This window comes from Mauremys mutica, chromosome 6, assembly GCF_020497125.1.
Source record: "Mauremys mutica isolate MM-2020 ecotype Southern chromosome 6, ASM2049712v1, whole genome shotgun sequence".
NCBI lineage: Eukaryota > Metazoa > Chordata > Testudines > Geoemydidae > Mauremys > Mauremys mutica.
Window position 1 is genome coordinate 82,479,259 of NC_059077.1, and position 17,223 is coordinate 82,496,481.

The 17,223-nt window shown below is 41.5% G+C and overlaps 1 protein-coding gene across 2 annotated transcripts in view; it reads left to right on the plus strand.

Moving 5' to 3' along the window:
• Positions 1–17,223, plus strand: part of LOC123372908 (contactin-associated protein-like 4) — a 302,483-nt gene that overhangs the window by 167,644 nt on the left and 117,616 nt on the right. For both annotated transcript variants that reach the window (XM_045021533.1, XM_045021534.1), the window contains one exon: positions 13,375–13,522. In XM_045021533.1, coding sequence (XP_044877468.1) covers positions 13,375–13,522 — 148 coding nt within the window. The remainder of the gene's footprint in view (positions 1–13,374; positions 13,523–17,223) is intronic.

The following is a 17,223-nucleotide window of genomic DNA, read 5'->3' on the forward strand; positions in this document are numbered from 1 at the left end:
TGTGTTGATTTTTAAGGGGGGATGTAACATGTAGTATAAAGTTATGTTTGTATTGCTACAAGGGGTCCCCCTAATGGTGGCAAATTATTCTATTTATTTTATAACTCATTGCTGCATTAGAATGAATGAGGTAGGACACAAGGTGACTGCAGCATTAATACAATAGAGAGTTGTCACTGGATATCTGCAGTAAGATATATTGTATGTAAGCAGCGAGAGTGAGTGCTGAGTCCCCCAGGAAATGCTACCCTCGGGTCAGAAAGGTCTTGAAGAAGCTTAAATAACCTCCATTATGAATAGAGTATTTCCCATATAGAAGCCTTGTCATGCCAATAGTTCCTCTTCATACATTCAGATCTATTGAGTATGTTCGTGAGCCAGTCAGAAGCATTCTCTATATGACACTGGCCTTACCAGATCAAACCCCTTGTTAAACAGATTTCCTCAAGATAGAAGCTAACAAGAGCACGCTATAAGATAAACATGATAATTAAAGTGTGAAATGGACTAACTATAAATGCCAGCAATTGTAAGCCTATTAAGATACATAGTTTAAAACTCCAAACTTTAATCTATTTATTTTAGATCAACTCCATTGGGGTCCCTATTGAGCTGAAAAGGAGCTTTGGCAGTTGCTGGCCAATGGAAGTTATACAGGCCTCCTAGGTTATGCGGTCACTGAGACAGCACTTAATCCAAGGTGCAATTCCCTCTAGGTTAACAGCAATGTCCTAATGTATTGAGAGACTCCTCTTGTTGGTGCTCATTGAGCATGTTGTATGAGTTGCTCAGTGTCCTAATGTGTTGCTGGGTTCTTCCCAAATGACTAAGCATCCAAGGATGAATTTTAAAGGGACTCCAGCCTGAATGTATCTGGTTTCCACTGCCTGATAACACCAATGTAAAACTCAGCCAAGGAGATTGAGAAGGGTTGTACAGCCCAAAGATGAATATACCACTTTCTAAAAAAGCTCAGGGGGGACCTTTCCAACAGGTTTCCAACTATGTGGGATTGTCTTCACTGTAAATGGAAACAAAAGGTCCTTCCTCCCAGTGAATTGTTTTACCCAGATCAGGCCTGGGCTCTGATTCACTATCTCCCCATTGGGGATCATACCAGAAAAGATATTCTAGCCTAGCACTTCTCAAACTGTGGGTCAGGACCCCAAAGTGGGTTGCAACCCCCTTTTAATGGGGTTGCAAGGGATGGTGGTAGACTTGCTAGCACCCGGGCCCAAAGTCAAAGCCTGAGCCCCACTGCCCGGGGCCAAAGCCCAAGGGCTTCAGCCCTGGGTGGCAGGCCTCAGGCTTTGGTCCCCCGGCCGGGTCAGTGAGGCTTGGTCAGACTCAGGCTTCCGTCCCCCCTCCTGGTGTCATGTAGAGATTTTTCTTGTCAGAAATTGTTGTTGTCGCAGTGCACTAAGTTTGAGAACCCCTGTGCCCAAGCATTAAAAGGTCAACTGGATCACAAGATGGACTGCTCTAAGAATCAAGAATTGTTGTTTCCAGGAAGTTGGGATGATTTTGACATGAACTCTGCGATTGCAAAGCAGCAATATAATGCCTCACTATGGAGCTGAAGGTTTTAATTGCTTTCTGCAATGAACCAAGCTTTTGCTGACCCATCATGGAATAAGTAGCTGTTGTTACTTTCCAATGCTTGCGTGTTCCAAAAGGCTTTAGATACTGTTGCTGAATCAGACACTCAGTTTAATAAAATGAGGATTATTGTCTGCAGCAAATGGTTGACACGATTCCTTTTCTCGCTTTTTAAAAATTGTAAACTCAGGGAAATTTTAGTTTAATTTTTTTTTCCATGTCACTTTTTAAAAATTCTTCTACAACACCTGCATGGTGCTTTATTTTTTTAGGTTTTCTCAATTAAGCATGTATTTTTATAATATACACATGAAAGAATCGCATGCAAATATATTTGGACTATTAAACTTGGTAGTGTCTCTTCAACAGAGTACATTTTAAAGATTTTTTTAAAGGCACTTTGGTCTGTATTGGATTTTGCATAAAAAATAAATGACATGTTTAGTAATTTTTTACTATGATCAATTCACCTAGGATACTGTAAGTTCAACAATCAAAATTGCAGTTAGCACGATTATTTATATTTTGTGGTATCACCTATTATAGATGAGGTTGATAGCACCATTTATCATTAAGGTTACCCAGTACTTTCCATGATAAGAACTTGTTTTCAGGTGTTTATAATTTTGCCAAACTTTAACTATTTGGGTTTAAATTTTGGTTTAGGCTGATTTTATTTATTTAACGTTTCAGCCAAAAATGTTCAGTTATTTCTGAGAGAAGCTAGGAAAACATTTTGTTTTTTCCCATGTTCTAGCAACCTTATATTTGAAAAGTTCTAGTGACCACATGTTTTGGAACATTGTCCTGAAATTTGGCAGAGGTGTTATGACTTTTGCTGTTCATATGAAATTTCACCCTAATTTGTCTCTGGGCTGCTGTGGGATCCAGGCACTTGAACTGAAATCAGGGAGCACCTCAATATATTTGTGGCACTTAGGTATCTTTATCTAAATCTAACAAAAATAAAATAAAAACCTTCCATCCACATAGTCCTTTTTGGTAAGGTCTGTTTAAGCATTTGATACTATTTTGAGGTTTTTATGCATCATTGTCAAGAAAAGTGGAGTTAACAGAGGCTGTCAAAGAGTGACAGGTGAGAGACTTGATCTAGGAAAGATGGCACTAATAGTAGTGTGATATAGGTTTATTTCTGGGTTTCTCCCTGACCTACTGTGTTACCTTTGGCAACTCATTTAACCAGCTGTGTCTCAGTTTGATCATCTGTTAAATAAAGATGATATTTACCATAATTTATAATGCTATAAAATCTATAGCTAAAAAGTATTTTATATGAGAGCTAAGTATTATAACTACATATTATTTTCTGTCAGCCTTATATTTAACAAAGTGATGCACACAGAACCTGTATTTTTTTTATACTGGTGCAGTTTTGTAAACCCTCTGGTTAAAATTAGAGATGAAATGTAGATTTGTTAATAAAATTAATGTACATGTAATTGGTGATTTTTTAATGGTCACCTCTGTCAACAAACAATGTGCAGATGAAAGAGGAGAATTTGGATGCCCTGAAAAGGCACAGGAACAAATCTGCACAGACACACCCCTAGAATTCCGACCAGGGGTATTCTATCTGCTACCCAAGATCCATAAACCTGGAAATCCTGGATGCCCCATCATCTCAGGCATTGACACCCTGACAGCAGGATTGCCTGGCTATGTAGACGCTCTCCTCAGGCCCTACACTACCAGCACTCCCAGCCATCTTTGAGACACCACTGACTTCCTGAGGAAACTACAGTCCATTGGTGATTTTCCAGAAAACACCATCCTGGCTGCTATGGATGTAGAAGCCCTCTACACCAACATTCCACACAAAGATGGACTACAAGCCATCAGGAACAGTAAATGTCACGGCAAACCTGATGGCTGAACTTTGTGACTTTGTCCTCACCCACAACTATTTCATATTTGGGGACAATGTACACCTTCAAGTCAGCGGCACTGCTATGGGTACCCGCATGTCCCCACAGTATGCCAACAGTTTTATGGCTGAGTTAGAACATTTCCTCAGCTCTCATCCCCTAATGCCCCTACTCTACTTGTGCTACATTGATGACATCTTCATCATCTGGACCCATGGAAAAGAAGCCCTTGAGGAATTCCTCTAGGATTTCAACAATTTCCATCCCACCATCAACCTCAGCCTGGACCAGTCCACACAAGAGATCCCGTTCCTGGACACTACAGTGCTAATAAACAATGGTCACATAATCACCACCCTATACAGGAAACCTACTGACCACTATACTTACCTACATGCCTCCAGCTTTCATCCAGACCACATCACACAATCCATTGTCTTCATCCAAGCTCTAAGATATAACCGCATTTGCTCCAATCCCTCAGACAGAGACAGACACCTACAAGATCTCTATCAAGCATTCTTAAAACTACAATACCACCTGATGAAGTGAAGAAACAGATTGAAAGAGCCAGAAGAATACCCAGAAGTCACCTAATCCAAGACAGGCCCAACAAAGAAAGTAACAGAACGCCACAAGCCGTCACCTTCAGCCCCCAACTAAAACCTCCCCAGCACAACATCAAGGATCTACAACCTATCCTGAAGGATGATCCCTCACTCTCAGAAACCTTGGGAGACAGGCCAGTCCTCGCTTACAGACAGCCCCCCCAACCTGAAGCAAATACTCACCAGCAACCACACACCACGCAATAAAAACACTAACCCAGGAACCTATCCTTGCAACAAAGCCCATTGCCAACTCTGTCCACATATCTATTCAAGAGACACCATCATAGGACCTAATCACATCAGCCATGCCATCAGGGGCTTGTTCACCTGCACATCTACCAATGTGATATACCGTATTTTTCCGTGTATAAAACTATACTTTTTCCTAAAATCCTTAGACTAAAAATTGAGGGTAGTCTTATACACGGAAGTAAGCCCCCTGTTCCCTGCCTTCTGACCCCCCCAACCCCTATCCACCCCCCCACCCCCGAACTCCCCTGCCCTCTCTCCAACACCCCCTCCCTGCCCCCTTACCGCGCTGCCTGCACGTGGCTGGCGGCTCCGGCGAAGCGGGACCAGGGAAGCGGGGCCGGGCGGCCATGGACGGGGACCCGGAGCTGGGCAGCCAAAGAAGCGGGGACGGGTAAGCGGGGCCGGGCGGCCAGGGAAGCGGGACCAGGGCTGAGGCCGGGCGGCCAGCGAAGTGGGACTGGGGAAGCAGGGCCGGGTGGCCGTGGATGGGGACCCGGAGCTGGGCGGCCAAAGAAGCGGGGACGGGTAAGAGGGGCCGGGCGGCCAGGGAAGCGGGACCGGGGCTGAGGCCGGGCGGCCAGCGAAGCGGGACCGGGGAAGCGGGGCCGGGCGGCCGGCGAAGCGGGGCTGGGCGGCCGTGCCGGGCGGCCAGGGAAGCGGAGCCGGGGAAGCGGGACCAAGGAGCTGGGCGGCCGGGGAGCGGGCGGCCGGGGATGCGGGGCAGGAGTCGTGCAGCTGGGGAGCGGGTGGCTGGGGATGCGGGGAGCCGGACAGCCGGCAGGAGTCGGGCGGCCGGGGAGGGACGCGGCAGGAGCCGGGCAGGGCCGCCGCCGGAGACCAGCTGGGGTGCATGGCCCTCCTCATCCCCTCTACCCCTATCTCCGCGTCCTCTTCCTGGGCCTGAGCGGCAAAGTCGGGGGGGACAGCTGCAGCGCGGCTGGAGGGCAAAGAAAACAAAACATAGTCGGAACGGCAAAGCAGGAGGGGGAAAAAAACAAAACAAAACAAAAAACCTGAATTTGGGGTTAGAAAAGTGGGGGGCGTCTTATACATGGGGGCGTCTTATACACGGAAAAATATGGTATGCCATCATGTGCCAGCAATGCCCCTCTGCCATGTACATTGGCCAAACCGGACAGTCTGTACGCAAAAGAATAAATGGACACAAATCAGACTTCAATAATTATAAACATTCAAAAAACAGTCAGAAAGCACTTCAGCCTCCCTGGACAGTCAATTACAGACCTAAAAGTCACAATTCTTCAACAAAATACTTCAAAAACAGACTCCAATGAGAAACTGCAGAACTGGAATTAATTTGCAAACTGGACACCATTAAATTAGGCTTGAATAAACACTGGGAGTGGGTGGGTCATTATACAAACTAAAAACAATTTCCCCATGCTAATTTTTCCCCCTACTGTTACTCACACCTTCTTGTCAAATGTTTGAAATGGGCCATCCTGTTTATCACTACAAAAGTTTTTTTTCTCCTGCTGATAATAGCTCACCTTAATTGATTTGTCTCAGAGTTGGTATGGCAACACCCATCTTTTCATGTTCTGTGTGTGTGTGTGTGTGTGTGTGTGTGTGAGAGAGAGTCAGGTAAAAATCAGAGCCAAAAAAACACATCAAAATATTTAAAATTGAAACAAAAAGAACAGTTAAGAAGACATGCCAAAAGCTTTACTGCTCAATTACACTGCTTTTCATTAAAAAAAAGAAAAAAGAACGAGGAGTACTTGTGGCACCTTAGAGACTAACAAATTCATTTGGGCATAAGCTTTTGTGGTATAAACCCCAGTTTATCAGATGCATGGAGTGGAAAGTACAGTATCTTCCTACTGTACTTTCCACTCCATGCATCTGATGACATGTCTTGTTAACTGTTTTTTGTTTCAATTTTAAATATTTTGATGTGTTTTTTTGGCTCTGATTTTTACCTGACTCATGCGCTAACAGTTCTCAGGGGAGGAAAGGGCTAGTGTTTTTAGGACTTTGGGAAGAAGGGCATTTTAATTAGAGTCACTGTGTTTTGAGTCCCCTTTGCAAATTTGTTCTCTTCTAAGGAATGGTCTGGCCTTATATTGGGACCTTAATGCAATATTTGTCTATTTGAAAATCAACTTAGAATTTGTATTTAAATAATGCTAATAAATCTTGCATTTATGGAGCAGTATCTTTTAACCCTCATGGTCCTGAAGAACGGATCAGTCAGTGCTTAAGTACACCAATATCTCACCCACAACATTGCACACTGGAACCTACTTTACTGGAAAAAGGAATTTTGGGTATGAATTATACCTTTTGTTTTCTAGAAAATGATTTTTAACTTCTATCTGGGCAGACAACAGAGATGGGCAGAAGGAACATCCGTGTTAACAATTTTCTGTAATCTTGCAGTGACTGGGTTTCTACACTTATGCCTGTTTTCAGTTGCTTGTGACTTTGTCAAACTTTGATCATTCGGGCTGAAATTTTTCAGGCCAGCAATTTGCCTCAGGAGGAAAATTGTGGCTAAGGAAGGATTTTTCAGCCAAAACAGTTCAGCAGTTTCCAGTAACTAGGCAAGGGTAGAATGTGTTATTTTGTCCACATTAAAAAATTCTGGTGACCTTTATTTGAAAAGCTCTAGCATCCCCATGCTTTGGAACATGGACTTAAAATTTGACAGGGGGGTTGGCCATTGTGTGAAGGGAGTGCTTTTAGCTGTCCCTATGAAAATCCACCAGAATTTGGCCAAGTTTATAAGACTTTGAAAAATTTCAGTTCAGTCATGTTCAGTAGATACTTCTTCAGTTTTAGAAGATTCTGTCCATGCTGGGCATGCTCTATCTCAGGGCTGAGTGCAGTTTTTCCTGCAGTTTTAGCTTTGGGCTGCAACAGGCCATTCTGGGTCTGGCTCCAGACATCTGAATTGAGATCAGAGAGTCAATATTTCCTGTACTTTCAGTGACACACATCCCCTCCAGGCCCAGGCAGTGTGGAGGTGACTTGGAGAGAAGGAGAGGGGAGTAGATTGGGACAAGGAGCCTGAGGTGTTGGACTGAGACTGCCTGATAAAGAGACTGAGGCAAGGAGATTGGTGGTTGGGAGACACTGAGCTAATATGAGCAGCCCTGGAAGGGAGGTCAGAACTGGGAGCCAATGGAGAGGGGGAATGTGAGCCAGGGTCAATGGCGTAGAGAAACATGGAATGAGAAACCAGGAGTGGAGGAACCAGGATTACCTGGACAAGGAGACTGGGAACAATTGATTGGGGATAAATTGATAATGGTTCATAAGTTAGGAAATAACAGAATTAAGGTTGCTTTGTCCATGAGGAAATTAATAATTCTGCCTTCAGGAAAGCGTTTGACTAGTGTGTAATAAATAAGGCATAGGGCTGCATGCTGAACAACAATGAAAAAACAAGATATTGAGCACTGTCCATTCTCTGTACTGAATGATAAAAGGGTCCTGTGGGGGTGGAGGGAAATAGCATGTGATCACGTATTTAGAGATGGTCATAATCCGTATGGAGAAGTGGGCAGAATTAAGGGTGCACAGGAAACATTAATGGTTGTATTTCCTAACTTTTGAGTGCTTGATTTTACAGGTTTAATAAAGCTCTTTTAAACTAATTTTTATTATATGTAGTATGTATGCTCATGGGGTGCAAGTGTGCTTGTAGTCAAAGCCAAACTTTGCAGGTTGTGAAGACTCTTCTGCCTGCTGATAGGCCCCAAACTAGACCAATGTAACAGAGAAATCCCACAATTAAACTAAGGACTGCAGGAAAGCCAACAGGTGAGGAGGAGAACACAATTTGGGTGGAGACATCCATTAAAGATTAATTTGTTAACTGTGGAATTTGATAGCCTGGTAAAGAAGATGGTAAAGAAGTTGGTAAATTACAGCTAGGAGCTAGTGAGGAACAGTCAAACGAAGTCCCATTTTAATAAAACACATTAAGGCATGCAACTGAATGTTGACAAAATGTACAAGTTCTTATATCCAAATGCTAGAAGTCTAAATATTAAGAGAGGTGAACTAGAGTGCCTAGCATTAAATGAGGATATTGATACAGTAGACATTACGGAAACGTAGTGGAATGAGGATAATCAACGGGACACAGAGATACAGAGTAGGTTGTGCTGGGGGGGGGGGGTGGCACTATATATGAAAGAAAGCATAGAGTAAAATAAAGTAAAAAAACTTAAATAAATCAAACTGTGCCATAGAATCTTTATGGATAGAAGCTTGCTTAAACAATAAGAGTATAGCAATAGGTGTATACTACTGACTACATGATCAGGACAGTGATGGTGATAGTGAAATGAAGAGGGATCCAGAGAGAAAATTTCTAGACACCATAAATGGCTGCTGCTTTGAGCAGCTTGTTCTGGAATTCACAAGAGGAGAGGCAATTCTTGATTTAGTCCTAAGTGGAGCACAGGATCCAGTCCAAGAGGTGTATATAGCTGAATCAATTCATAATTAAATTTAACATCCTTGTAAGGGGAAAAAGAGCCAATCCAAAGACTATCCAAAAATGAGCAAGCTAGTTAAATGGAAATTAAAAGAAACAGCCACAAGGGTGAAATGCCTCAAACTTCCTAGAGGCTATTTTAAAATACCATGATAGAGGGTTAAACTTAAATGTATACTCCAAATGCCACCATGGCTAAACAGCAGAGTAAAAGATGATTAGATGCAAAAAGACATACTTTAAAATTTGAACGTCAAATCCTAGGTAGGAAAATAGAAAGGAGCATAAACTCTGGCAAGTCAAGTGTAAAAGTAAAATAAGTAAGGATAAGAAAGAATTTGAAAAGCGACTAAGGAATTTTTTTAAGTAGCAGGCTTCCTGCTTCTGATGCAAAGAGTCAGTGGGGCCACTGGCTGATCAAGGCGCTGACGGAGCACTCAAGGAAGACAAGGAAAAGAAGCTAAATGAATTCTTTGCAACCATCTTCACTGCAGAGGATATGGGGGGAGATCCCCACACCTGAGCCATTCCTTCTAGGTGACAAATCTGAGGAACTGTACCAGATTGAGGTGTCAATAAAGGACATTTTGGAACAAATTGATAAATTAAACAATAAATCATCAGGACCAAATTGTATTCACTCAAGAGTTCTCAAGGATCTCACATATGAAACTGCAGAATTCCTAATTGTGTATGTAACCTATCACTTAATTCAGCTCTTGTATCAGATGACAGGAGGGTAGCAAATATAGAAGTGCTTTTTTTAAAAAAGCTCCATTAGCTATCCTTGAGATTACAGACCAGTAAGCCTGCTTTCAGTACCATGCTAATTGGTTGAAACTGTGTTAAAGAACAGAATTATCAGACACATAGATTAACACAATTTGTTGGGGAAAGTCAACATGGCTTTTGTAAAGGGAAATTATGACTTACCAATATATTAGAATTCTTTCAGGGTATCAAGCATGTAGAGCAGGGTGATCCAGTGGATATAGTGTACTTGGACTATAGCCATCACCAAAGTCTCTTAAGCAAACTAAGCAGTCATAGTATAAGAGGGCGATTCTCTCATGAATCAGTAACTGGTTAAAATATAGGAAACAAAGGGTATCAATAAATGCTCAGTTTTCAGAATGGAGAGAGGTAAATAGTGGGGTCCCCCAAGGATCTGTACTGGGACTTGTGCTGTTCAACATATTCATTAATGATCTGGAAAAGGGGAAGAGCAGTGAAGTGGCTAAATTTGCAGATGATACAAAATGACTCGATATAGTTAAGTCCAAAGTTGACTGTGGAGATTTACAATGGAATCTCACTAAACTGGGTGAATGGGCAACAAAATGGCAAATTCAATGTAGATAAGTGCAAAATAATGCACATTGGAAGAAAATAATCCCAGTTATACATACAAAATGATGGGGTCTAAATTCACTGTTATCATTCAGAGTCATTGTGGATAGTTTTCTGAAACAGCCTCTCAATGTACAGCAGCAGTCAAAAGAACTAACAGAATGTTAGGAGCCATTCAAAAGTGATAAGAAGATAGAAAATATTATAATGCTACTATATAAATTCCATGGTATTCCCACACCTTGAATAGTGCAATGGATTGCTCCATTTCTAAAAAGATATATTAGAAATGGAAAAGATGCAGAAAAGGGCAACAAAATGATTAGGGATATGTAACAGCTTCCATATGAGAAGTGATTAAAAACCCTGGGACTTTTCATCGTAGAGGAGAAATGACAAAGGGGAGAATCTATAAAATCATGAATGGTATGGAGAAAGTGAATAAGGAAGTGTTATTTACCCCTTTACATAATACAGGAGTCAAAGGTCCCCCAATTAAATTAATAGGCAGTAGATTTAAAAGAAACATAAGGAAGTATTTCTTCACACAATGCAGTCAACCTGTAGAATGTTGTTAAGGCCAAAAGTATGGATGAGTTCAACAACAACAAAACAAAACAAAACAAAATCAGGTAAGTTTCTGGAGCATAGTTACATCAATGTTGATGTAAAAAGGTGGTCAGGGACACACAGCCCCATGCACCAGGTGTCCCTAACCCTCCAACTGTCAGAAGCTGGAACTGGACAACAGAAGATGAATCATACAAAATTGCCCTGTTCTGTTCATTCCCTCTGAAGCATCTAGCACTGGCTACTGTTGGGGACAGGATATGGGGCAAGAAGGACCATTGGTCTGATCCAGTGTGGCCATTCTTTATGTTCTTATATATTTGGAAGACTGGATTGGAAAACAGAAATTGTGTCCCATTACTGAATCAAGAAAGTTGTCATCACGTTGAGCATGACAACTTCCTTAAAAAGACTTCCATTTACTTCCATAGGCTTCAGGTAGCACTTATAGATCAATAAAGAGAAACCAGCTGAGTGCAGAAGTTAATTTCTGTTCTCTCTCTTCAAACTGAAAAGTGCTCACAACAGGCCCAGATAGTATTTTTAATCTTTTAAATGTTTAACATCAAGCAGCAGAGGTACATGTAATACTTGACTCAAGTGATATACTTTAGAATTTGTTCTTTCCAGCTAACAGCAGGGCCGGCGCAACCCATTAGGCAGCCTAGGCGGTTGCCTAGGGCGCTAACATTTGAGGAGCAGTGACCGCAGCGGCCTGACCTTCCGCCGCCTCTGTCGGGGGCAGCGTTTCGGGGGTGGGACCGTCTGCCGCCTAAGGTGGCAAAAAAGCTGGCAGCGTTCTTGGCTAAAAGCATTGCAAAACAGCTGGAAAATCTTATTTTCAAAACTAACCATTTAGAGTGGTGTAAAAGAGAATATATTTCACTTTTAGATTATTTTTATCAGAAACCTAATTTTAAATTAAGAGCACATGGCTCAAGTATCACCTGAAGTAACAAATCAGGCATTTACAAACTTTATTCAACACTTAACAACTCATTTTTGCTAGGTGCATGCCTTCCAGAAACAATCTTAGAAAAAATTGAAATCTTAATGGAACACTTAATTTGCGCATAGCACTTAAACTTCTGGAGTTGGGTTCTGGTTCAGTCAACAAACTAATTGGCACATTCAATAGCAGTTACATCTGTTAGTGACTACAAATATGATTCGAAGGGACAAGAATTTAGGAAGTGTCTCATACTGAAAATAGTGGCAGTTCTCCTGTGTTTGTTATAGTGTTTCTGCCTTCTACTGTGAAAGTGAGATTATAAAGCATGAAGCTGCAAATGGTTTAGATATTTAAAGTTGCTGACTCTCATTACTTATTACCGACTTAATAGGTTAGCTCTAATGAGCCTGTTCACTAGCTGTTTCTTCATACTCAATGTTCTGAGCTAACAATTAATTTGAAATTCCACTAGGATGAGGGAGGGAAAGCGGGAAGCTTTATCTTTATGGAAGGAGACTCATGATGAATTGCCTCCACTTCAAAATAAAGAGGGGGTGAGAAGTGTAAACCAGAATGTTCCTTTTTAAAATCTCATTCTACGGTCACAACAAATCCATGGCATACAGTGATAGCAAATGTCTCCTAGGCAATCAAAACATAATGGAAATGGAGATGTACTGATCATTCAAATTTAAGATGTTCCTGTGGTCCTCATATGGAAATGTATCCTATTTGCTATGCTTCAGTTAACCAACATATTTCAGGGATAGCAATCTGTCTAAATTGTCAAACATAGAAACCCAAAATGTATCTGTTTTGAATATTTTGTTGCATGTTTTTATATCACAAACCTCAGTAATAAAAAAAAATGAAACTAAGCATCCACTACCAAAAACAGACTTTATTTTTCTGGTTTTTTAAATACCTAAGTTTGTAATATTTAGTAGAGGAGATGTTTCACTTATTTTCTTTCATTAACTAAAGCAATGGTACACCTTGCAAGAAATAAAAATAAAATTATTATTGTTGCCAATACAAGCTTTTTAAAAAAAAACCTGTTTTCTCCCTTTACCTATAAAATAAAGTACAAGCGCAGATTTTCTTTTTCTTTTTCCAGAGTTGCTGTATTTAAATTCTTCTTATAAAAAGTTGTCTCAAGTAGCTGGCAACCTAGAGTCCTATTCGCAAGATGAGCTCTATCTCTCAAGAAACAGTAATTCTTGGGTTTTACTACAGTTCACAGCCAAAGTACAAGAAGGTATTGGATTTTAAATTCCCTCTGAGGTAGAGAAAAGTATAATAATAACCTATCCATGATATATACAAGGAATTTTAGATGGCATAATACCCTGACGTGTAAGGGTATCACAACATAGAGTTCTTAGGGGATTTAAAAAAAAAAGCAGTTTCACTTAAAGTATAAAAGATTGAAGGCACTCAAATGAGCATGATATAAATAGTTGGATTACTAAGTTTTTGATCCTGAAAACACTTAAGTATCTGAGTGAGTTTGCTCATGTGAGTATTTCCATGGAATTCAATGGGGCTACCCACATAAGTAAATTTACTCACATCCATAAGTGTTTGTAGGGTAAGGCCCTAAAATGAAGAGTAGGTCAATACTGCTTCTGTTTACTTCTATATGCAGTATGGATATTGTTATCCTTTTTTGTTTTCTTCTAGGCTTTTTCAGGAAACACAAATGCAGACAGTGTTGTGCACAATAAGCTTCAACATTCCATCAAAGCAAGATTTCTCCGTTTTGTCCCCTTGGACTGGAATCCCAATGGTAGAATTGGAATGCGTATTGAGGTTTACGGCTGCACATATAGTAAGTATTTGCTGAATCATCTGAATGAAATGACTATCAATCATTGCCTTTTTTTTACCTAAACTGCAAATGGAAGTAGATTTGTCAGCTTAATTATCTGAATATTATTGATTTTAATATTTTTATGCATAGATGTTATCTATTTCTGCATCATCTAGCAATGTTTTCCTTACTATCCAGCTCTTTACATCCTAAGCTCAATAGTATCAAGTAGATGGATGTAATTCAATAATGCTAGTTCACCCCAAACTCCAATTTGCTATGGTTACATATTTCCCTTATAAATGTAGCTCTCTCTTCAGAAGGAAAAATATTCACTAATTTGGACTCCTAAGTCCCCTAGAAGATTATTGATCTTGGCTACGCAGAAAGCATTTTCTCTGCAGAAATTTTGGACTCCCCCATAAATCAATAATGCTTCAAGGTCATTGCTTATATTAAGGGTACATTTATAAATAGTTTGTGCAGCATTATTATGTGATTAATAGAAGTTACAAGCATGTTGCAGATATCAGTAATATGTGTTATAATTGGTTATAAGGCACTTGTTGGACACTGTAACTTTTCCTTGACTTTGTCTTCCCTTAGCTTTTTGTGTTACTTTTCTCTACTGGTTCTCCTTCTTTGTCTCTGGCCTTTTCTTCAATGCGTCTTGTGACAGGTTGTCCTTTTTTCTCTCCCATTATTCATGAATAAATCACAGGACTCTATCCCTGTCAGCATCCTCTTCTCACTTTTCAGTTCCATTTCATCATCCATTTTGTTACTTATCAAGATGAAATCAACATTTAGATGGAAATTCTCCAGTTCTGTTGACAATTTCTAATTGGCCAGCATCTCAAAATAGGTAGAAATTTAGTTGAATTCCATGTCACATAACTATGGCACTGTTCTGGTATTAAGAGTTTTTTGGGGTTTTTTTCTTATGGGCTGAGAGAAGGGAGAAGCAGGGCTACCCAGAGGATTCAGGAGGCCTGGGGCAAAGCACTTTCAGGGGCCCCTTCCATAAAAAAAAAAAGTTGCAATATTATAGAATACTATATTCTCATGGGGGCCCCTGCGGGGCACAGGGCCTGGGGCAAATTGCCCCACTTGCTACCCCCTCTGGGCGGCCCTGGGGAGAAGTGTAAATAGTGTGTACAATGGCAATATATAAGTTCTTTCTCATTTTGACCAGCGGGCTACGGGCATACGGTACCATCATGTCAAGAGACTAAAAAGCAGGGACTGGATTCCTAGGTACAGGGAGGTCACGCTGCTCAAATTACTAAAATGCCCCCAATCCTCCATGTAGCTCAAGGAGGGAGGCAACTTTAATTACAGGGAGGTCACACAGGTCAAGGCAGCAAAGGCCTCAATATGTCCCATAAAAGAGAGAAACTCGTGACACGCACCCTAATTACAGCGTTGTCATACTGACTGGACTGAACAGAGACCTGAGCCCTCATTACAGGGAAGTCTCATTGCTCAGGGTTCCAAACAGCTCAATATCCCCCATAAACCACAGCCACGTGACTTGCACCCTCATTACAGGGTAGTCCCTTTCACTAGAGCATAATATCAAGAGGCCAAAAGGGCCGACCTGAACCCTCATTACAGGGCGGTCAAACAGCTCAAAGATACGTCTCTCACCTAAGCTAGAGGATGGCAACTTTTACCCTAATTACAGGGGAGTCACTCGGACTAGCTGAACAAAAAAGCATAACTGCAACTGACAAAAGGGGAGAGACCTAAACCTTGGTTACAGGGTGGTCACATGGGCCATGGAATGAAACTGGCTCTAAAGCCCCATCAACAAGAGAGATGCGACCTACACCCTAGTTATAGGGGGGTCACACTGGCTAGACTGTCAATGGCCCACAAAACCAAAAGGGCAAGAGGCTGGAGACCTGAACCCAAATTACAAGACAGTCACAGTACCAATGGCACAAAGATAGCCCTAATCCCTTCTAAATGAAAGGGATTCAACCTGCACCTGAATTACAGGGCGGACCATTAGCATTAGCTGGCTACAGGGGCCTAATGCCAAGAGCCTGAAGGACAGAAACCTTACCTAAATTACAGGGAGGCCACACAGCTCAAGGTATCAAAGCCTTCAATCTGTACCATAAAAGAGAGAGGCTCATGATGTGAACTCTTGTTACAGGGTTATCACGCTGACTAGACTGCCAACAGGGCATAAGGCCAAAAGGGAAAAAGGGAAGACCTTACCCTGAATTCAGGGAGGTCACACTGCTCAAGGTTCCAAGGAGCTCAGTATCCCCCATAAGCAACAGGGCTGTGACTTGAACCCTCATTACAGGGGAGTCACTCTCACTAGCTAGCTCAATGAGCAGAATGCCGAGAGCCCAAAAGAGCACAGACCTGAACCCTAATTACAGGGAGGTCACACTGCTCAAGGTATTAAAAGGCTCACTAGTCTCATGTAACCTGAGCCTTTGCTATGGACTCTTTCCTTGTCCTCCACCTTCAGTGACTTACTTTCTTTCCTCCTATTTGCTTGCTGTTTCTTCAAGGCTTCCTTCTTCTTGTCCATTTCTCTTCCCTGGAGGCCCTGGAAACAGAGAGAGAGAGAGCGCCTTAGGACACAGCTCAGCAGACTCCACGTCCTCAACTCAAACTGGGCACAGACTAGAAAGGGGGCCTTGTTTTCCCCGAGTTTGTGGGCAGCCTGCAATTCTAGCTCCAAGAGAGTTCCACACTGTCCTCATATTCTTCACTGGGATTTCATCGCCTTCTAAGCATCCCTTGGGTCATCACACAACCAAATAAATCCTATTTCTTACAATATTAATTCTTATATATTATATGCTTTTATATTTTATTTTAACAGGGCCTATAGGACTCAGGCTTGTAAGACATTTAGCTTAGCCAAATTAGGATTTAGGATTTAGGATAAAGAAGCTAAGAAAATTAGATGTTAGATGGGTTGGGATCTGAGTTACTACAGAGAATTCTTTCCTGGGTGCTGGCTGGTGAGTCTTGCCCACATGCTCAGGGTTTAAATGATCACCATATTTGGGGTCGGGAAGGAATTTTCCTCCAGGGCAGATTGGCAGAGGCCCTGGAGGTTTTTCGCCTTCCTCTGCAGCATGGGGCACGGGTCACTTGCTGGAGGATTCTCTGCAGCTTGAGGTCTTCAAACCGCAATTTGGGGACTTCAATAACTCAGACATAGGCTAGGGGTTTGTTATAGAAGTGGACGGGTGAGATTCTGTGGCCTGCATTGTGCAGGAGGTCAGACTAGATGATCATAATGGTCCCTTCTGACCTTAAAGTCTATGAGTCTATGAGTCTAAAATTTAGGATAAGTAAATTAATAAACCTGCTGACTTTGTATCTATGTTAATGATATGCTGATGTTTTGAAAATATCGGTGAGTGTTGAATAATAATGTTTATTAAAGATCAGTATACACCACAAGATGACTGTTGATAGCTGGGGTGAAATGTTAGACTTCCTTATCTATTACTATGGTGATAATGTGACATAAATATTTCACTAGGAGGGTAGTGAAGCACTGGAATGGGTTACCTAGAGAGGTGGTGGAATCTCCATCCTTAAAGGTTTTTAAGGCCTGGCTTGACAAAGCCCTGGCTGGGATGATTTAATTGGTGTTGGTCCTGCTTTGAGCAGGGGGTTGGACTAGATGACCTCCTGGGGTCTCTTCCAACCCTAATTTTCTATGATTCTATGAAATG